The sequence below is a fragment of the Myotis lucifugus genome, unplaced genomic scaffold (genome assembly GCF_000147115.1).
Source record: "Myotis lucifugus unplaced genomic scaffold, Myoluc2.0 scaffold_306, whole genome shotgun sequence".
Lineage (NCBI taxonomy): Eukaryota > Metazoa > Chordata > Mammalia > Chiroptera > Vespertilionidae > Myotis > Myotis lucifugus.
This window is the reverse complement of record NW_005871354.1, coordinates 570,865-593,081: the sequence shown is the minus strand read 5'-3', so window position 1 is coordinate 593,081 and position 22,217 is coordinate 570,865. Positions and strand designations below refer to the sequence as shown.

The 22,217-nt window shown below is 39.2% G+C and overlaps 2 protein-coding genes across 13 annotated transcripts in view; one reads left to right on the top strand and one right to left on the bottom strand.

Moving 5' to 3' along the window:
• ABI1 (abl interactor 1) overlaps positions 1–7,602 on the top strand; it is a 78,610-nt gene extending 71,008 nt beyond the window's left edge. For all 9 annotated transcript variants that reach the window (XM_023763891.1, XM_023763890.1, XM_023763886.1 and 6 more), the window contains 2 exons: positions 531–716; positions 6,849–7,602. In XM_023763891.1, coding sequence (XP_023619659.1) covers positions 531–716; positions 6,849–7,024 — 362 coding nt within the window. In that variant the 3' untranslated portion in view covers positions 7,025–7,602. The remainder of the gene's footprint in view (positions 1–530; positions 717–6,848) is intronic.
• Positions 7,603–8,764: 1,162 nt separating this feature from the next.
• PDSS1 (decaprenyl diphosphate synthase subunit 1) overlaps positions 8,765–22,217 on the bottom strand; it is a 49,351-nt gene continuing 35,898 nt past the window's right edge. For 2 of the 4 annotated variants that reach the window (XM_006100259.3, XM_023763893.1), the window contains exons 8-11: positions 21,030–21,110; positions 20,816–20,929; positions 12,678–12,758; positions 8,765–9,218 (exon numbers count right to left, since the gene is read on the bottom strand). In XM_006100259.3, coding sequence (XP_006100321.1) covers positions 9,078–9,218; positions 12,678–12,758; positions 20,816–20,929; positions 21,030–21,110 — 417 coding nt within the window. In that variant the 3' untranslated portion in view covers positions 8,765–9,077. Of the gene's footprint in view, positions 9,219–12,677; positions 12,759–19,479; positions 20,447–20,815; positions 20,930–21,029; positions 21,111–22,217 lie in introns of those variants that run through there. The other 2 variants (XM_023763894.1, XM_023763895.1) reach the window with 2 other exon arrangements.

The window sequence follows — 22,217 nt, the reverse complement described above, 5'->3', positions numbered from 1 at the left end:
TTCTTTCTCCCTTAAAACAAACAAAATAAATATCTATCCACTGGAAACTTATTTCTGGGCAACTAAAGATATTTAATCTAAAATCAGAGACATGAATATTCACAATGAATAGCTATCAAACCATTAATGTAATATTATTCATAATGTTTACTGTAGTCCAAATGATAAAGGTGACATAAGGCTTATTTAAGGACTTAAATTAATTAAAGAGTGACAGTTGTTTAGACCTGAGCCTTGGAATTAAGGAAACTTCTTTACTCCTATAATCTTTATGTAAAGAGATAGTCTCCTAACCTGCATCCATTAATTTGTAGTACTTCCTAATACCTTTATTTTTAGCTCATTTTATTATAGCAAAATTTTTCTTGAATAGTGGAAGCTTTAACACACCAAGCTTTTATTTCTAATCTTGCATGTTTTATTATAGTGCATGCTTTATATGAATTAGAGCTTTCTTAAATTCTTTTAATTTATGAATTTCCATTTAGTCTCGTTTTTTTATTCAAATTAATTATCTGAATTTTTTCTAGTTGCTGATAGTCCAACTCCTCCACCACCACCTCCACCAGATGACATTCCCATGTTTGATGACTCTCCACCTCCGCCGCCACCACCTCCAGTGGATTATGAAGATGAGGAGGCTGCAGTAGTTCAGTATAATGACCCATATGCAGATGGGGATCCTGCATGGGCCCCTAAGAATTATATTGAGAAAGGTAAGGTACAATCATCTATTAGAGTAAAGGAAAATAATGTAATTATAGAATTTAGAGCTATGAAGAACATTTAATCCAGTGTTTCACAATCTTTTGAATAAGTTTACCAGTCAAGATGATATAGTTAAACCTTATTTCCTATACATTTCCAATTTGAAGAGAGGATTCTTTATATTTTAAATTAAAAATATGTTGTAATGTTAGCTGTACATTTTCAAATGACATAGTGCTTCTAGCTGGAGATTAACTTGTCTGTCTGCATTTTATAGATGAAGCAACTAAGACACACACAAAAAAGGAGTGAAATGATTTACTATTACTAGTCATATAATTAGTAATATTTAAAACCAAATTTCTAAGCACTTCCCATAAAAATAGAAATCTTTTATCTCTAAATACTTTAAAATCTATTGGAATTATTATGAGAACAAGATTTCAATTAAGGTTTTCATTAGTTGATCTTACAAAAGAGAAGATAATCACTAGAATTTTATATCATGAAATAATGTGTAACTCCAATGACCAAATTTACCTATTTTACCTGACAGTCACCTTAATTATCTTTTCAGAAACAGTATGTAGGAAAGAAAAAGTCCTGTTTTTAGAGAGTTTGCTTTTTTTAGTCCAATTATGTGCTATTTAAAAATCTGTGTTTGTATAGTGTTCTGAAAAATACTTGTAATTTAGTTGATCACATTTGATTACATTTGAAATGTATTCCCTTCCATTCCCTGTATTGGATTAACTGATCTTAAGTAAGTAGCTGTAGCTCTTGAGACCTGTTCCATTCTCCCCTGCCCAAGTTTTAAATACATAGCTAAAAGTAAATTTCCTATTTTCCTTTTTTATATTTTTTAAGAGTAAATATTCTGCATATAGTTCAGGAAGTCTTGAATAATCTACTTTCTATTAAGATTTTTATGTACCTTCAAGTAGAAATAAGTTGTGGAAAAGACCAAATAAACATTTTTAACTTATTTTATTTATTAAATTTTTAAATATATTTTTACTAGTAGCCCTGCGCATGAATTCGTGCGCCAGTAGCTCTCTGTGGGGCCTCACCGCTCCGTGCATGCTGCCCAGGGTGACGACCAAGCGTTCCGCGCCCTGGCCTGGCCAGAGGCCCATCTGTGGCTGGGAAATGCAAACGACTTTCCTCCCTGTTCTCTGGAACATCGATAAAGGGCTTCCTTCTTCTTTCTTGGCCGGCTTTCACCCCTGTGCCTCTGCCACCATCCCCTCCTGTCACACTATCCTTCATCCCCTCCACCCCCTGGCTGCCCGGACTTGACCTTGCCCGGGAGTCAGGGGCCACTCAACTCTGCTCAGCTCACCGGTTCCTTCTCTTCTTAGACAAGCGTTTTGCGCCCTGGCCTGGCCAGAGGCCCGTCTGCAGCCGGGCGCGGAACGCTTGTCTCGTTGTGGTGGCGACGAAGCAAGCATTCCGCCGGGTCACTCACGCTGCCTGCTCTCAGCAGCTGCCTCGCCGGGACTGGGGATCTCCGGCTGGGCTGAGAGGACTGGGCTATGGGTGCCGCCATCTTTGTGGTGGAGTGAGAGTTAATTTGCATATTACCCTTTTATTATATAGGATTGATTTCAGAGAGGAGAGGGAGAGAGAGATAGAAACATCAACGGTGAGAGAGAATCATTGATTGGCTGCCTTCTTCATGCCTCGTACTGGGGATCGAGCCCGCAACTCCGGGCATGTGTCCTTGACCGGAATTGAACCTGGGACCCTTCAGTTCGCAGGCTGACGCACTATCCACTGAGCAAAAGCAGCTAGGGCAATAATTTTGTTTTTTTAACCCTTTGTGGTATAATTTTATTTTTGGAATTCAAACAGTCTGGTCCAAATTAATTGATGGGATTGACTGTTGAACTTACTAACAATGCATATAATCGCAGCGGTTTGCGGTGTCGACCTCAGCTCCATGTTGGACCTGCTCCTAGCGCCTGGTCTGTTGAGTCAGCCTGGACGTTGGACCGAAAAGGGTTAAATCTTTATTGTTCAGATTATTACAGATGTTCCTCTTTTTTCCCCCCATAGTTCCCATCCACCTAGTTCTCACCCTCCCCCCCCCCCCCCAGGTTCTTGCCCCTCCCCACTATCCTTGTTTATAGGTGTAAGCTCTTTGTCCAATTTCTTCCCGCACCCCCCACACCCTCTTCCCATCGAGACTTGTCAGCCCGCTCCCTTTCTATGCCCCTGATTCTATTACATTTACGTTTGTTCTGTTCATCAGATTTTTTTATTCATTTGATTTTTAGATTCACTTGTTGATAGACATGTATTTGTTGTCACTTTGTTGTTCATAATTTTTTATCTTTACCTTTTTCTTCTTCTTCGTCTTCTTAAATACCTTTCAGCATTTCATACAATACTGGTTTGGTGGTGATGAACTCCTTTAGCTTTTTCTTGTCTGTGAAGCTCTTTATCTGACCTTCAATTCTAAATGATAGCTTTGCTGGGTAGAGGAATCTTGGTTGTAGGTTCTTGCTATTCATCACTTTGTGTATTTCTTGCCACGCCCTTCTGGTCTGCATAGTTTCTGTTGAGAAATCAGCTGACAGTCGTATGGGTACTCCCTTGTAGGTAACTAATTGTTTTTCTCTTGCTGCTTTTAAGATTCTCTCTTTTGTCTTTTGCCCTTGGCATTTTAATTATGATGTGTCTTGGTGTGGTTCTCTTTGGATTCCTCTTGTTTGGGGTTCTCTGTGCTTCCTGGACTTGTAAGTCTATTTCTTTAACCAGGTAGGGGAAGTTTTCTGTCATCATTTCTTCAAATAGGTTTTCAATATCTTGCTCTCTCTCTTCTTCTGTCATCCCCATAATTCGGATGTTGATATGCTTGAAGTTGTCCCCGAGGCTCCTTACACTATCTTCGTATTTTTGGATTCTTTTTTCTTTTTGCTCTTCCAGTTGGGTGTATTTTGCTTTCTTGTATTTCAAATCTTTGACTTGATTCTTGGGATCCTCTAGTCTACTCTTGAATCCTGTATGTCATTCTTTATTTCAGTCAGTGTATGCTTAATTTCTGACTGGTCCTTTTCCATTTTTTTGGGCATTCTCACTAAGATCCTTGAAGGTCTCCGTAAGTTCCTCGGAGGTTTCTAGAAGATTCTTGAGTAACCTTATAACTGTGGTTTTGAACTCTATATCCAGTATTTTGCTTTCATCTATTTCTTTCATTTGTCACATGTTTCTTTGTTTCCGCATTTTGGCTGCTTCCCTGTGTTTGTTTCTATGTATTGGGTAGCTGCTGAGTCTCCTTGAGTTGATAGATTGGCCTTGTGTGGTAGGTGTCCTCTAGGGCCCAGTGACTCAGTCTCCCCTGTCACCTTAGGTGGACACTTGTGGTGCACCCCTTTGTGGGCTGTTTGCACAGTCTTGTTATAGTTAAGTCTGATTGCTGTTGGTATCACTGGGAGGAATTGATCTCCAGGCCAATTGGCTGTGAGGACCAGCTGTGTCTACAATGGAAGAGCTGCTGTTCAGGAGACACCCTTGTGGGGCAGGGCTTGCTTCAGTGGGGCTTTGGTGCTCACTGAGTCTGCCCCTTGACTGTGTCGCTTATGGATGTGAAGAGTTGTATTCTGGTATGGTCTCACACTGACCACTGGGTACACTGGCTCTTGGATCTCCAAGGAGGTGCAAAGTCAGCCATTGCCTGGGACCGCCCAGCAGGAGCTACAGAGAGATCTGCAGATTCCTCCTCTTTGTATGGGGTTTGGAAGTTCCCAGACAAGGCCCAGCTGTGTAGCAAGGCAGGCTGCTGCTGCTGGATTGATTGCTTTGGGGCTACCTGACCCAGCTGCTGCCTGTTTGACAGGTTTTAGGCTGAGAAAGGACAGGCCATTCATATGCAAAAGCCGCTGGGCACAGCTTTGTTGGGGTTGTAAATTGGGTGGGGCGGGTTCTCAGGGAATCACCATGGCAGAGCAAACAGCAATGGCTGCCAGTTAGCCCTGCACCAGAGAGGTCCCAGGGTAGGAACATTGGCTGCTGCGAGCATCTCCATTTGAAAGAAAGCCGCCCTCGTGTTCCTGTCCTGATTCCAGATAGTCCAGTTTCTCCTCATATGTGTCTGGGTCTCCCAGAGTCTTGCCTGGAACTGGAGTTCAGAACAAGCGGGAGCTTGTATCTCCCTTCCAATTAAAAAAGCAGCACACATGGATGCCAGCCCGTTCTGCACCTCCGCACAGCCTACCAGTGTCAATGCACTTTCTTCTTACCTCTCTAGTTGTAGAACTTCCACTCAGCCAGCTTTCCCGCGGTTCTGGATGATAGTTCTGTCTTTATAATTTGGATGTGGTTGTGAGAGGTAGCAAGTATAGGTCTTTACTTATCTAGGGCAATATTTTTAACTGTTTTAAAAAATTGAGGTTAAATTGACATAACATTATATTAGTTTCAGGTATACAGTGTAGTGATTCATTATTTGTATATATTGCAAAATGAAATATTTAAATCTCTGTTAGCCACTGTTATAGCACAAAACAGCCATAGACATTGCAATTTTAAAAAAAATATATATTTTTATTGATTTCAAAGAGGAAGAGAGAGAGAGGGAGAGGGAGAGAGAGAGAGAGAGAGAGAGAGAGAAAAAAAAAACTTCAGTGATGAGAGAGAATCATTGATCGGCTGCTTCCTCTATGCCCCACACTGGGCATCAAGCCCCAACCTGGCCATGTATCCTGACCAGAAATCGAACTGTGATCTCCAGGTTCATGGGTTGATGCTCAACCACTAAGGCTGGGTGAGAGGAAACATTTTTATTCTGCCAAATGACTTTGAGAATGTCGGGCCTTTGTCATGATTAGCTTAAAAGTCTATAGCATTCAAAATTTAATTCATTATCAATCTGAATACAAAGAAATTAATGTTATCAAAGGTAAACCATAAATAATAAATATTAATTGACTAATTAATAGTTTACTTTTAAATTATTACATTATTTTCTTTACTGTATCTAACAGTCACTCAATTCTTTTGGGTGGCTTCTTAGATAAAAATAATACCAGGATAATAATTTAATATTATTTATTCTTTATGTTTGGGGGTTTTTAAAGACAACTTTATATGTCAGTGAGCTTGTAATCACAATACTATGATTCTGCTGCAGGATTAAAATGGACTTGTTGAGTATACTTAATACAGTGTTTCGGAAAGGGGAGAGAAGATTGCCTGTTTTAATTTAGCAAATAATATCGATTAGTACTTCAAGCCTCTTATAATTCCCTAATTCAGAATAATTGTGGGGACTAACCATCTTTTTTGGTGGAAAAGTAAGTTCCAGAACATCTTAAACGTCTTAAGAACTCTGTATTTTAAGAAAAACTACACGAGGCAAATCAATGAAAAAAATCCATATCGCATACCATTTCACATTTACTAGAAAAGTACATATAATTTGAGCATCATTATGCTATGAAGGCAGAATGAAGGAATAATTAAACTTATCAACCAGTAGTTTAGAAAACTAGAATAATTTTTATGCCTTTTTTTCTATGACACTGTGCAAAGTGAATATTTTGAACTCAAAATAATCACTGATACTACAGAATTGCAAATAGTTCTCTCAGTCTTAATTAATGCATCTTTACTCAGTTATTTCCCCTTAAAAAATCCTGTTGATCATTAAAGTGCTCTGTAAAAATATTCTAAATATAGCCCCATAAGTTACATGAATATTTTCCTTGGATGAGATTTATCTCCAGGTATGTATATTTTCAAATTAGATAGCTGGTTTACTGATTGGTTATGCAGCTTTGCTGCCCAGTTATTTTGAAAAATTGTTTTGCATACTGTTGGCACTTAGTAGATATTTGAACAAATGAATTGAAATGGCTAATCAGCCCTTAAAATTCAGAGATCTTCCCTAAATAGATTGGTAGAAACTATTGTTTTCTCTAGTCTAATCAATTAGTCAGTTTGGCCCCAAGATCAAGTTATTAATTTAGGTACATGGTTAGCCACTGGTCTACCTATATTTATAGATGTAAGAGTTACGAATATTCATAAAATAGTTGGTTTTGCTATACTATAGATTTAATTGGCATTACATTTTAAAATTCACATTATGTTGGATATAGTGCACTCACTTGTTATTTCAACTCTTTTTTCCATAGTTGTGGCAATATATGATTATACAAAAGACAAGGATGATGAGCTGTCATTTATGGAGGGTGCAATCATTTATGTAATAAAGAAGAATGATGATGGCTGGTATGAAGGAGTCTGCAATCGAGTGACTGGTTTGTTCCCTGGGAACTATGTTGAATCAATCATGCACTATACTGATTAAAATTTTTTGCTTTTAAAGTAGGTTCTTATTATTACTCAGTCATACTGTGGGACTATTAATGGTTAACAAAATTGTCTTAAAATGTGCCCATATTTTCAGGACATGCTGTTTTATTGGTATAATTGAACGTCTACCTTGTAAGCATAAATCTTTGAGGCAGTTTGTGTATTGCTCAACAGCAATTTATACAAGAGGCTGTCTATAACTGATTATGCTTATATACTTACTTACACAATGTTAACTTTATGACCAGCTTAAATATTCTGGGGATCTGGGGTATAATATTTAACAAATCATGATTCAGATTGTACCATTAATGTTTCAGTGCAGCATGGTTACTAATGCTATGTCAGACTAATATTAAAATCAGAAACTTAAATGCTGGTGCTGGTCATACCTTTTGTTTAGACTCTCTCATTCTTGAACTATAACTATTTGTTTAAAGCATGCATACAAATTAATTATTGAAATATACTTCTTACAAATCCAGGATGCTTCCAATTTGTGTGATATTTTCTTGGAGTACTCGTACTTAGGTCTCTTGAAATGAATCGAGTCTCTAAGGTTTCCATGTGAAATAAAAAAAACAAAAAAGGGTTATCTATAATGTTGTAATTTGTAACTAAGTTTTTTAATGAGTGAATTTGCATTATAAATTTTTTCCACTCACAAATACTTAAGTGAACCAAAGGTTTTTGTCCTTTCCTTCACTGATTTGTTTTTAAAAAAATAAATAAAAGATACTGATTTATTGCAGAATTATTGTTCTATTTTCTCAGCATATGAACTTCAGCCTTATCTCAACCTGTCCCAAAATCAAATGTGACTGATTTTTGAAGATTTAAAATCTGAAAGTTATTTACAAGTCTATCTATTTAGTTGCTTTTCTAAAGTAATTTTTTTTTTCAGAGCTAAGAAAATGTGTAAAATTATTCACTTCTGTGGGTAAAATTCTTAAGGATTGCTGTTATTAGTGCTCCAGTTTTCCAGTGGACTGTTGTTCAATGAGAGGAAATTAGAAGTATCTTTTACATACTGTTTTGTAGAAGTGGATGCAATTGATTTTTGAATAGGCACTATTTAATTCATTAACTGGTACTAGCAACATAAAAAGATTTTTAAAGTAATTAGGGAAAAACTGGGTCATATATCAGTCAGTGAACAGGGACATAACTGACCAATAGATTTGTTTTGTCTTTTTGACATAATTGAAATGCAACACATGCACTTTGTGTGTCTCCTCTTAATTTAAGGGAGGTTTAGAAGGATGTTTTATCTTGTGTACAATTCTGTATTGCCTAGGATATTAAAATAGAGCGCTCAAATGTGGGTTTCTGTGTATTGAGGAATTGTCTGGATTTCAAATTGCAGTTTATGTACTGGGCGTTACAGACTATAATAGCATAGTAAATGGTAAGACTAGTGCAAAACATTTATTTCTGAGAGTTAAAGACCATTGCTACCAAATCAATGTGACTGTTGAATATGCATTTTGCCTTGATAATTTTAAACATGATTTCAGTATCACTAGTGATAAGCTACTACATTTTACATTTCATTTTTTCCAAGTGGAATGTTGTCTTAATTTTGTATATAACTCATCTAAATTTTATGTGCAGTCTTTTATAATAAACCATTCTCTTATATGAAATTTTGGATGCTGTTAAAATCTAATGCTGATTGAAATGTAGACCTCACAGTTCTCTGACATTTACTCCTATGGTGAAACAAGATAAACCATTTTAATTTTAACATTGATTATTTATTTGTTTAATGGCTTTACATGTGACTATTAACAGTGTAAACAATACCACATATAACCATCAAGATGCCTCGATTAGAATTTACAGGGCTAAAATAACAGTTTCAGATGATTTAATTATTTTAAAACTTTTCTGAAAAACTTTGCTAATAAAATAATTGCCCATCATTAAGGTGGAAATGATTTTTTAAAATGATTTTTGGTTATGTGCACATGAAGCAAAGTATATTCCACAAAATTCTTTAGGCACAGTCTGGTAAAATAGCTGCCAGGAATAACAGAAAGACTTTGTCATTTATCTCTTGTGAGTACAGTTTCCGAGAGTTGTATGAGGGCATCTCTTTCTGGGGATGGTCGAAGTTTACTGATCTCTCTTACTGCTTCATGGCAGTACCGCTGGGCGAGGTAGGTTGTTTGTTGCACACCATCACTCTATGAAATACAGAAAGAAACAGAACAGATGTGTGTTACCTACTGGATTGGCTCTTAAGTTCATTATAATGAATTAAAAACTATTTTGAGATTAGATTAGTTAATAGCCAAACTATGTTTCTAACATTCTTTCTTGAACTTACAGTTCCAGCTTCCCCTGCCTAGTTCTTTTAGGCCCTTTTCTCTGATTAAAGCAAATTTTTACTCCATTAGCGTACAAAGTAACTAACTCATTAATATCAAGTAGCCATCTATTTTTTTTCATTTTTAAATATATTTTTATTGTTGATAGTACTACAGATATCTCCCATTCCCACCCCCTTCCTACCAGCCTCTTAGCCATCTATTTTTAAGTACTAGAACTTTTTAAAAAGTTGTTATAAAATATCTATACAATAAATTTTTAAATGAAAAAATCTTAAGTGGAAGTTTAAAAAACATGTACATAATAAAAATACATAAGAACCAATGATGAAAATGTACACAAGAGCTGAGTTCTCTTCTTCTAAAGGCACCAGCTTTTTTATCCATTGGTTTTTTTAATTTAATTATCAGCATTAGTTATTATCTATTGCCTGTCTGCTAAGAAAGATGAGGATTTAACCTACACATCCTATGACCCAAATTTGATTATACACGGTGGGGCAAAAGTAGGTTTACAGTAGTGAGTACATGAAAGTTTGTTTTATTTATTAATTATTGTATTATTTTTCATAAAAGCAACTATAAAACTACATTTACTTCCACCTTGTATTGCTGCCTTTAGTTCTTCTGTTGTTACTTTTGCCATCTTTTTTTTAAATTTATTTTTTTATTTTTAAAAATATATTTTATTGATTTTTTACAGAGAGGAAGGGAGAGGGTTAGCGAGTTAGAAACATCGATGAGAGAGAAATATCGATCAGCTGCCTCCTGCACACTCCCTACTGGGGATGTGCCCGCAACCAAGGTACATGCCCTTGACCGGAATCGAATCTGGGACCTTTGAGTCAGCAGGCTGATGCTCTATCCATTGAGCCAAACCAGTTAGGGCGATTACTTTTGCCATCTTTATCTTGTGTGACTTGATCTTGTGTAGATGAGAAAACCAGTGCTCCCATTCTTTCCATTCTTTCAGAGATGAAGGGAGAGGGAGAGTAGAAACATCAGTGATGAGAAAGAATCACTGATCAGCTGCCTCCTGCACACCCCCCATTGGGGATGGAGCCCACAACTCAGGCATGTGCTCTGACCAGGAATCAAACCATGACCTGGTTCATAGGTCAATGCTCAATCAGTGAACCACACTGGCCAGGTCCATTCTTTCCACTTTGAACTGTACCTTAACACTACATACAGGTTTGCCTTCTATTTTGTAACTATGTATGTTCGTTTTTTTCTAAAAGCTGAACATTTACATTATCGAAAGCTTACATTTCTGTAATATAAAAATGGGTACTGTATGATTAAGTCAGCAATTTTATTTCCTTCTCCATGGTTCCAAGTTCATGATGCCTCTATCATTGAGTAGAATATTCCTTACATGTTGAAAGGTCTCTGATTTTCTATACTCTACCAACTGACACAAACTGACACATTTTAGTTGGCTGTGCCTTACTGTACTACAGAACACACTTTTACATGTAATTGCCTCCTTTTCTTCCTTTTTGGGAAAGGAGCTCAAATTCCTAATATTTCTAATTCCTTAATCATTCTATTTGTTACATATATACTAGTATATATTTATTAGCTCTTGTACAATTACCATTGCAGGATGACTTTTTATTGAACTCTTGGGTTCATTCCACTGGTTTTAGTATTCACGTCTTCCTCTTGGGGTTTTCACACTTTTGCTAAAATACACCCACAAATAACTTACCCAGAAAATGGGTATTGGAAGCTGGCTGTTTAGTCCTTAAGTGTGATAATGACTTGCATTCAGAATTACTGGACTAGATACAGAATTGTAGGTTTAAAATGTTTCATCACCATTTGTTTGGAAGGCCGTGGTCACTGCCTGCTAGTATTTATTAGAGGATTGTGCTGATGCTCTTAGGAGCTTTTCTCATTTTCTTCCCTTGCTGTTTTACATCTTGGAAGATTTTCTCAATTCCATGTTCCTACTTTTCTTAGGAGTTAGTTTCCAGTCATTTAAAATTTCTCAGAGCTCCTTCTCTTTCATTGTTTAAAGACAATATCCTGTTCTTGTTTTATGAGTGCAGTTATTTTTTGAATCCCCTTCATTATATTTTTCTTCTTTATCTTAGTCTGTTTCATTCAGCAAACTTTAATCAGTTGTTTAGTAATCCTACTAAATACTAGTTGTCCATTCATATTTAATGAGGGAATAGTGATTAGGAGCTCTGGGTGGAAAGGGAGCCAGAATTGGAGAATTTGTTCTGTGGATTTTTTTTTAAGGTGCTTTGATGCATATGCTTGCTGTACAGTGTTTTACAATAAGAACTACAATTAATTTGTCGTCAGTCCCACTTCTCCTGAGCCTTCAGTAATACCGTCATTTCTGAAGCCAGAACCTTTCCTGGCATAGCAACTTTTTTGTCAGCTCAGCCCCCTCTCATATTGAATTTTTACTACTACTGACAAACTACCCTCCAAAAGGGTGGTAACCCATAGCAAATTATGATGCTTAACAGTATGGAGAGTTAAAAGAGAAACATATCCTTTGGAGGTGTTTTGCTTTTTGGAAATAAAAAAAATCTAAAAGGTAATTATTTGGAATTCTTCCAAGTATTGTACTAATCATAGCTCTCAGACCCTATTTGCTTACTAAAAACAGTTTGCTCTCTTATCTCATTAACTAGATGTATTGGTTCCAAGTGACTTTAGATTTAGATATTAGAAAGAGCTCATTCTTAAAATATAGTCATCAAAACTTAAAATATACAGAAAGATCTAGCTTAAACAGAAAAGCACTGAGGATATGTGGCAATATATTTGAAATAAACTTATAGCTCCGAAGGTTAAATAGTTCAGTTTGCCTATGCTGGTTTAATTTTTTAAGTTAACATATCTTAAACCACACATTTAGGGCAGTTATATAGGATAGAGTAGGAAAAAGCCAATTTTGAGTAGATTGCTATAATATTCTATCCATGTGAGTGCCTGGACTAGGTTGGAGGCAAGTCTGGTGACTGGGAGTATCTTCATGCTGCTGATGGATGTGGGGAGACTGGTTCCAAACCAATGGATCTCAACACATTAGAAACACTTGGGTAGCTTTCAAAAACTGTTAACGTCCAATCCCTTCCCAAGGCCAATTAAATTAGCATCACTGGAAAGAATTCTGGAAGAAAAATGAACTATACAAGTTTTTCCTTCTGAAGAGTTTTTGTCAAATCAAGAATGGACTAAACTTGGTCCTGTTTCTAAAATGTAATGTTATTGTTATTTGTTTGGTTAAAAGAACTTTCCCACATTGTATCTGCTGATACCTTTTTTTTTTTTTTAGAATAATCTTACCTGTAGTACATATTGTCGAGCTCTGTCCACATCTCCTGGCAAACTGAACCGTCTCATTATCAAAGCATTCATTTCTGGGAACTAACCATAAAGAAAGAAAAATCTATTTATTGCTCCTGGCAGAATCAAATGTTCTAATACTAGTTTGTAACAATAGGAAACAGTAGGGAAAAACAAAAAGGTGATTTGTTCGTGTAGGGGAGCAGTAAATTGTAGCAATTAAAGAAGCAGAACTAAGAAAGATACCCATTTTCCATGCCCAGGGACAGGGCGGGTGCACAGTACTCATTCTGATGTTCTGTTCTATCCATGGCCCACTGCTAAGTAGTAAAATCTCCTGACTTCTTTTATGGTTCTCGAACTTTTGATTGCACCAGAATCACCCGAAGTTTTTAATTCAGTAGAGGTGGGTGGAGCATGCATTTCTCATAGATTCTAGTGTCTGCCGACATTTTCAGAATTACTGGGTTAGGATGAGGGTGGGAATTAGGCATTCTACTTTTAGTATTAAATTGAGTGACATTTGGCCCGACTGGTGGTGTTCAGTGGTTTAGTGTCTAACCATGAACCAAGAGGTCACCAGTTCGATTCCTGGTGGAGGCACATGCCCCAGTTGCGGGCTTGGTCCCCAGTAGGTGGCATGCAGGAAGCAGCCAATTGATGTTACTCTCTCATTGATGTTTCCATCTATCCTTTTTCCTTCCATGCTCGCTCTCTCTTAAAAAAAAAAATCAATAGAGTGACATTTAAAAGCTACTGGGGTTTCTGAGCAGCGGGTATGCAGAGCTCTGCTTTAGCAGCTTGTGGAGTGGACTGGATCAGTGCAGCGGTTCTCACTGCTGACTGCACACTGGAATCACTTGGGGGATTAGAATACTCTTGCCTGGATCTGCTGCCAAAGACTGATTATATTGGCTTGGGTCTGGCCCTGGCATCAGGATTTTAAAAACTCTCCAGGTGTTTTTCTGTGCAGCCAAGGTTGAAAAACCATTGACTTAGAGGAGAGAGAGGTAGAAACCTGGTAAGTCAGGTTACTGTAGTATATTATAAAGACCTGTGTTAAGCTGATGGTAATAAGAGGAAAAGAGAAAACAGGCACAAAAGGCTTTGAAAAAGAAAAACCTATCTTTTATGATACTTAGCAACAATTTAGGAGAATTGTCACCATTAATAGAATTAGGAAGCCAGGGCACCGTTTTCCAGATCCAGGCTCTTGTGTTGGTGCTGCCACAGCTAAGTGAGTTCCTCAGTGTCTTGGGTCTAGCCTCCTCATCTATGTCATGGAGGAGCTGAACTACATGGTCCGAAATCCAGTAGCTCTAACAGCTTACGGTTCCACAAAGTAAGAAGTCAAATGGTTGCCAAAACCGGTTTGGCTCAGTGGATAGAGCGTCGGCCTGCGGACTGAGGGGTCCCTGGTTCGATTCCGGTCGAGGGCATGTACCTGGGTTGCGGGCACATAACCAGTGGGAGATGTGCAGGAGGCAGCTGATCGATGTTTCTCTCTCTCATCGATGTTTCTAATTCTCTATCTCTCTCCCTTCCTCTCTGTAAAAAATCAATAAAATATAAAAAAAAAAAGTCAAATGGTGTTTGGACTTGGATACGTCAGTGCTTAAAGCAGTTGCCATAGTTTTTCCCTGGCAGTGAGCCTGAAAGGTGAAATAAGTTGTTATACTGAAACCACCACCATGTTGTTAGTAATCCTAGAAACAAAAATAGGACACACAGAAAACCTCAAACAGATGATGGCAGATGAGGCATTAAGAATGTTCCTTTCAGAGCAAAGTATGTGTCAGAACGAGGTTCCAAACAGGTATAGGCTGCTAACTTACTCATAATATTTAAAGAGCCAGCAACTGGTTAGTTCTTAAATGAAAACCAGTAATCTGCTTTAGTTACTGGTCTTTTAAGAATAAAATAATTTAAGCTTCACATGAAACAAATCAGGAAAGCTCAAATCAGTCTATTTTAGTGGTTAAAATTTTAACCACAGAATTTAGCAGTTGTTAAAAGGCATTTTAAAAAACATTTTTACTGATTTCAGAGAGGAAGGGAGAGGGAGAGAGAACATCGATACAGATGCATCGATTGGCTGCCCCCTGCTGGGGATTGAACCAGTGACTTCTTGGGGCATGGGTCAACACACTCAACCACTGAGCCATACCAGCCAGGCTAAAAGGCATTTAAAAAAATTATTTTGTGTTCATCGGTTATGCATGTATTCATATAAATTCATTGGTTAATCTCTTCGTACTCACCCTCCCCTGCCTTCCATCTGAGATTCCAGTTTGTTCCATGCTTCTATGCCCCTGGATCTATTTTGTTCATCAGCTTATTTTGTTCTTTAGATTCCACATATGAGTGATATAATGTGATACTTGTCTTTCTCTGACTGGTTTATTTCACTTAGCAAAATATTCTCCAGGTCCCTCCATGCTGTCTCAAAGGGTAAGAGATCCCTCTTGTTTGCTGCATAGTATTCCATGGTATAAAAGCATTTTAAAAATTAATACCACATTCCAAAATTGGCTTTCTAGAAGCTTATATTCTCAAAGCTGATACAGTACTGTCCTGGGCATCTGGTAAAATCACATTGTTTATGGTTATGAGTTTTTTCTGCAATACCAACAAGTGTGGTAAAATGGGCTGACTACATGCCTTTTTAATTCCTTTTACTATAAAAAGCACTGATAAAGCAAAATTTGAAAAAAATATTTGCATTAAATGTATGTCCTTCCTTTGAAACATGTACTGTGTGCAGTTTTACTTTGCAAATATCAAACTCTTCCCGAGACACTCCTCTGTGCCCTTCATGTGTATTGGAGAAGAAATGAGAAACATAACGGGAAGAACAGTTGCCTGCCTGCAGATTTACTGAGAAATAAAAGTTTTGTTGGCTCGGTCTCTGTTTTTAAGAGTAGGAAAACCACATTCTAACTCTGAAATCTAAGCTGTACCATAAACTAAACTACAAAGGATCAATTAACTGGAGTGCACTTAAACAAAACTTAGGTCACTCTTTAAGGCACCAACTAGTCACAATAGCAGAAGCTTGTGCAGCTGGTGCAGGGGCTGGTGATGGTGATGGCAACTGGAAGTACAGCTACGGTTTGACATTTAGGTTTGGAGACTTTGTAAATAAGAAGCAGAGGAAGAAAGGAAAAGGTCTCTTAAAGGATATTTGAGAACTCACTAATGTAGTCACACACACACACACCCCACTTCCATTTTGTTTCTGAAGATTTCAGAATCTGAGACCTATATCTTCTTTAAAGATTTAACACAAGGCCCTACCCAGTTTGGCTCAGTGGACAGAGCATTGGCCTGTGGATGGATTTGATTCTGGTCAAGGGCATGTACCTCGGTTTCAGGCTCCTCCTCAGCCTAAGCCCTAGTCGGGGTGTGTGCAGGAGGCAACCAATTGATGTGTTCCTCTCACATTGATATTTCTCTCTGCCTTTTCCCTCTATCTTCCACTCTCTCTAAAAATCAATGGAAAAATATCCTTGCGTGAGAATAAAAAACGAAACAAAACACACACACAAAAGATTTAACCTGAGGTTTTTGTTCTTACAGAAAGTATGTACATACATACTCATGGAAGGACACTGTCATCACTGGGACCTCTCTAGAAATCTCCAACCTCTTCTTAAATCCCTTGAATCAACTGTTATCAAGAAACCCCTTCAGAGACTGTGGAATCTTAGAGGGAAGGCAGGGAAGGTTGCGTGGGAAGAGATCAACCAAAGAACTTGCATGAATATATGCATAACCCATGGACACAGATAATAGGGTGGTGAAGGTTGGGCTGGGGAGTGGGAGTGAGCTAGAAGATGACAATGGAGGGAAAAGGGGGACATATGTAATGCTTTCAAAAATAAAGATTAAAAAAAATCCCTTCAGAGAGACGTCAAAAATAATGAATTCCAGAGAGAGAGTTTCTATCAAGTTGCTGGATCCAACAAATGCCAAGTTCCCCCTGCTAAGTTAAAAAGGAAAAGCCACTTCCCAAGGTTCATTGTCTTGGTCCAGTGAGACTCAGTGTCACAAATGGAAAAGTTCAAACATGGATTTTTCTAATATACAAACAAAGCTCACCTGCCTATGGACAAAGAGTACAAACAGCTTACAACTAACTTCACTAAATGGGTAGGTTAATCACAAACCATGAAAGCTGACACACAGGCTCTATCTGAGTGTTGTCAGTGCATTTTCAGAGCCATGCCTATTCTGTGGGGAGACCTACTGGAGACCAGCTCACCAGGCACTAGCTTTTACAGCAATGCTATACTGTGTAATAACATGAACAGTGGTCTTAGAAGACTTGGAGCGTTTAACTGCCTGCTGTGCTCTTTACTTAATGTTTAATTTTGGCCAAGTTTGAGCATCACTTATTTGTAGGATGAATATAATACCACAAAAGAGGATTTGTTAGATTAGAGATAATGTCTAAAGAATCCTTTGCAAACTATGAAAACAATGTATTTTCATTAAATGGAGATACTGCACATTCTGTTATTTTTGGGACTTGTTTTACCCCAAAGTTCTGGCCAAAAATCCTTTTCTTTGACAGAGTAATCTTTAGTAGAGCATACACTTGATTTGAAAACAATTTATGAATGCCCAAGAGGCCCAGTGCACAGATTTGTGCACTGGTGGATTCCCTCAGCATGGCCTATAGGGATCTGGGGAGGAGCTGCTCCCACCCATCCCTGTCAGTTGAGCGGCGCTCCCACTGGGGGAGCGCATTGACCACCAGGGGGCAGCTCTCGTGTTGAGTGTCTGCCTCCTGGTGGTCAGTGCACATCATAGTGAACAGTCAAATGGTCATTCGGCCACTTAGGCTTTTATATATACTAGTGGTCCAGTGCATGAAATTCATGCATAAGGGGGGGGGGTTCCCCTCGGCCCAACCTGCACCCTCTCCAATTGGGGAACTCTTGGGGGATGTCCGACTATAGGGATCGGGCCTAAACCGGCAGTTGGACATCTCTCTCGCAAGCTGGGACCGCTGGCTCCTAACCGCTCACCTGCCTGCCTGCCTGCCTGATCGCCCGTAACTGCCTCTGCCTGCCTGCCTGATTGTCCCCAACTGCCCTCCCCTGCCGGCCAATTTGGTTTTGATTGGTCGATTTCTATGCCAGTTAGCATCAAAAGCTCCACCTCTTAGGCAGCCATTGGTTCCTCACAGTTCACCCAGATTCAGTTCTGATTGGTCGGGTTTCTATGCCAGTCAGCATCTCTGGGCCCTATCAACGGGGCCTGGATCAGAGAGGCAAGGCTGTTCAGCAGCCCCCCATGGAGGCCCCGGAGAGAAACAGGCGCGGCTGCTGGGCAAAGCCCGGGGAGGAAAGAGAAGCAATGGCTGAACCACAAGCTTTCAAGAAGGGAGAGGGTAAATACAATCCTTTCTTCGGGCCTGCTGTGCAGCCCCCTAAATAACAAAAGCTGGGTCGCCACGGCAACCCAGCACTGACCTCAGGACTGACTTCTGGTGTTCGACCCAGCCTTCGGTTGGTCGTATGGACCCTAGGTTTTTATATTTTAGGGTAGACTAGAGGCCTGGTGCATGAAATTTGTGCACAGGTGGGGTCCCTAGGCCTGGCTGGCAATCAAGGCCTACTGGAGCCTTCTCGCCCAGTCCTGATCAGGGCCAGGCCAGCTGGGGCCTGCCAGACGGTGGGGAGGGACCACAGGAGGTTGGCTGGCCGTGGGAGCGCACTGACCACCAGGGGGCAGCTCAACAGGAAAGTGGTCCTGTCCAGAGTTACTTCCTGCTGAGCCTCAGTCTGTGTTCAGTTTTCTGATACTTCAATGTGCCTTTTAACTCCTCCCACTGCCTGATGGGCAGATGGGAAAAGTGCTGTCTGGTGAGGGTGAGTGTGCGCCTTGTTATACTGGATTTCCCAGTGAAGCACATAGAAAAATGTGGTTTGGGGCACTCTAAGATTTGTTCTTTTTCCTAGTTTTTTGTTTTTTTTTTTTAAACTCGCATTATTGATCTCTTTTAGATTACTGACAAGTCAGTTATGTAGGAGTGGTTCATTTTCCTCCTGACTTTGCCCCACTATATCTGAAGGCAGAATTAGTCATCACTACTATGTAGAAGAAAGCAGATTAGTCCCTTTTGAAATATGCCCATAATAAAACAGAATCAGAAAAGGCATCCACTCTCAATCACCTTATGGTTTAAGTAGGACTCAACTATTCATACTATGGAGCTCATGACTATTATTTACAATTAAGACTGCTTTTTAGTAGACTGTGAGGTGCTTCAGGAAGAGGCCTGTCCCTTAGTCTTCTAGATAACCTCAGAGCATAGCTAAAGGGATACTAACCAAGTAGGTTGAATCTTGGTGCAATCAGTCCATCTTATTCTTTATTCACATTTACTCCCAGGTTCTAAAGAGTAGATTGATTTTTTTAAATTGTGTAGATGGTAACCAGTGACCAATCTTTCTAATGTCAGGAATACCTTCACATGGCTCATGAATCCTCTGTTTTTGTGGCTTAATGGTAAAGAAAACGTTCCTCACTCATGCTTTAAGGTATATAAGGGGATTTTGTAAATTTTTGTCAGAACTTGGCAATGTATTAACATTCTTTTTTAAAAATATATTTTATTGATTTTTACAGAGAGGAAGGGAGAGGGATAGAGAGTTAGAAACATCGATGAGAGAGAAACATCGACCAGCTGCCTCCTGCACACCTCCTACTGGGGATGTGCCCGCAACCAAGGTACATGCCCTTGACCGGAATTGAACCTGGGACCCTTGAGTCCGCAGGCTGACGCTCTATCCACTGAGCCAAACTGGTTAGGGCGTATTAACATTCTTGAGTTTTGGGCTGGTGAGTTAGTCTCAATAGGAGAAAAGACCCTTTTATAGCACACCTTTCACTTCTCATCTCTGCCTCAAAATTCTGAGAGGATGGAGCCCAGTACTGAGGACAGATGCTTCCACAAAGTGCTCCCACATTGCACAGCCCTCATTCCTCAACTGCCTGTTGTCCACTAGTGTGTTACCCAAGGTAACCTGGCCCAGCCCCCCAAGCCATCAACCTCTTCTAAGAAGTGTCCTGTTTTGGCTCTACTAGATTGTGGGGAAAAGATAATTTTTCCTTTTTTTGGTCAGAAGCAGATCAAAAGCAAAGTCTCTGGTTTCTATAATATTCAAATAGAACCACTGAGTTCTATGGAAGGCATGATTTATCTTTGTAAATTTTGGGAAGTATAGAGGCAAAATCTCTAAAAGACTAAAAGTTACTAAAATTTCAGACCAAAGAGCTAATTTTTAATTTCATGGCATAGTGGTGAACATCTTAGTGCTTTGCAAAATAATGTATTAAATACTACTAAGATGAAATCTATTAAAAGGATGTCCAAATACAAGCCAATGTCCCACTTCTTCCAAATGACATTTGGCACAGCCAAAACATCCAGAGCAGGCTCTGGGACTGTCTGCCCTACAAGTCACTGCGGTATCTTTAAAGCCTCCTAAGCTCTTCATCTATATTAAGAATATGAAGGCAGCTTTACTTACTTCCTTAATTGACAGCCCCTCAATCTGGAGGAAGAAGGAACTATGTGGTTCTAGCAGTGCATTCCACTGACTTCTTGACATTTTGAGGCAGTGCCCGAGGCTCTCTGAGAGCAGCAAACAGTCCCATTAAACTTCTGGAACTGGAGAATTTCTCAGAATTTCTTAAGCTTGGAGGCCCTTCCTGTGCCTTTGTAAGGGGTTCTGAGGCACACCCAAAGTCCAGCCCTATAATCAAGATGTGGAAACCACCTTGTCAGTGCTCCAAATACATGGAAATAATCATAATGCTATCTTAAATGCATACAGCACTTAATTTACAAAGTATCTCCATGAATATTATCTGTTAATCCTCACAATTCTAGCATGAAGGTTGTAATCTCAGTTTTACAGAAAAGGAAACAGATAAAGCTTAGATGTGCAATGACTGACCCCAACATCTCAGTCCCAGAGCCAGGATCAAATCCAGATAGAGGTCTCTGACCTAAATGCTTTCCTATATATTCATGATCTAAACTTCCCATTAGCTGTGCCTGGAGGATACTGGTTCTGTAGGGCTGCACAGCAGTGTGTCCAAGGGACTTGTATAAAACCTACCTGCTGACAAGCAAATAAGACAGGGCCAGTGGCTAACCCGAGCTTCAGATCAGCTGATGTTGGCTTGCCCATCTGCTCAGAACATGAGGTGAAGTCCAGTACATCATCTATTAGCTAGTGAAAGGACAAAAGGAATGTCATAAGCACCACCATCCCAACATCACGGCCATGCTTCCCACTGTACTAATAGGCCAGTCTTACAAAGCGGACCAACCTGAAAGGCTATTCCCACATTTTTTCCATATTGATAGGCAATCTCATGCACCACTGGGTCAGGGCATCCTAGGACAGAGACCTGGAACAGAATAAGAATTCCGAGATAAGTGGCTGGCAGGCAGGAGCGAGGCAGCCAAACACGCATGGCAGGAGTCAGACATCTGTTCCCTTAAGTAAGAGGCAGTGAGGCTCGATGGTGTACAACAGGGAAATATTGCTATCAGGAGACCAAACACGTGCAAGTACAGCTGACCCTTGAACAATGTGGAGTTATGGGCGCTGACCCCCAGGCAGTAAAAAATCCACATATAACTTTTGTGTTTTTGTTGTTGTTCAATTAATACTCACCCGAGGATATTTTTTCTATTGATTTTTAAAGAGTGGAAGGGAGGGAGCAAAGGGAGAAGGGAAAAGAGAGAGAAACATCGATTGGTTGCCTCCTGCACGCAACCCAACTGGGCTGGGCATTGAACCTGCAACCCAGGTACATGCCCTTAACCAGGAATCATACCTGTGACCTTTTTGTTGCATGGCTCGACTCTCTAACCACTGAACACACCGGCCAGGTTTTAACTCCCCCAAAACTTACCTACTAATAGTCTACTGTTGACTGAAGCCTTAGAAGTAACAGTCAATTAATACATATTTTGCATGTTATGAATATTGTATGTATTGTATTCTTACAATAAAGTTAGAGAAAAGTGTGAAGAAAATCATAAGGAAAATACAGTTAGAGCAGCGGTTCTCAGCCTGTGGGTCGCAACCCCTTTGGGGGTCGAACGACCCTTTCACAGGGGTCGCCTAAGACCATAGGAAAACACATATATAATTACATATTATTTTTGTGATTAATCACTATGCTTTAATTATGTTCAATTTGTAACAATGAAAATACATCCTGCATATCAGATATTTACATTACGATTCATAACAGTAGCAACATTACAGTTACGAAGTAGCAACGAAAATAATTTTATGGTTGGGGGTCACCACAACATGAGGAACTGTATTAAAGGGTCTCGGCTTTAGGAAGGTTGAGAACCACTGAATTAGAGTATTTACTGGACAAAATCTGCATGTAAGTGAACTTGCACAGTCTAAACCTGTGTTATTTAAGGGTCAACTATACCTGTGTTCTTTTTTTTTTTTTTTTTTTTTTTTTTCAGAGAGGAAGGGAGAGGGATAG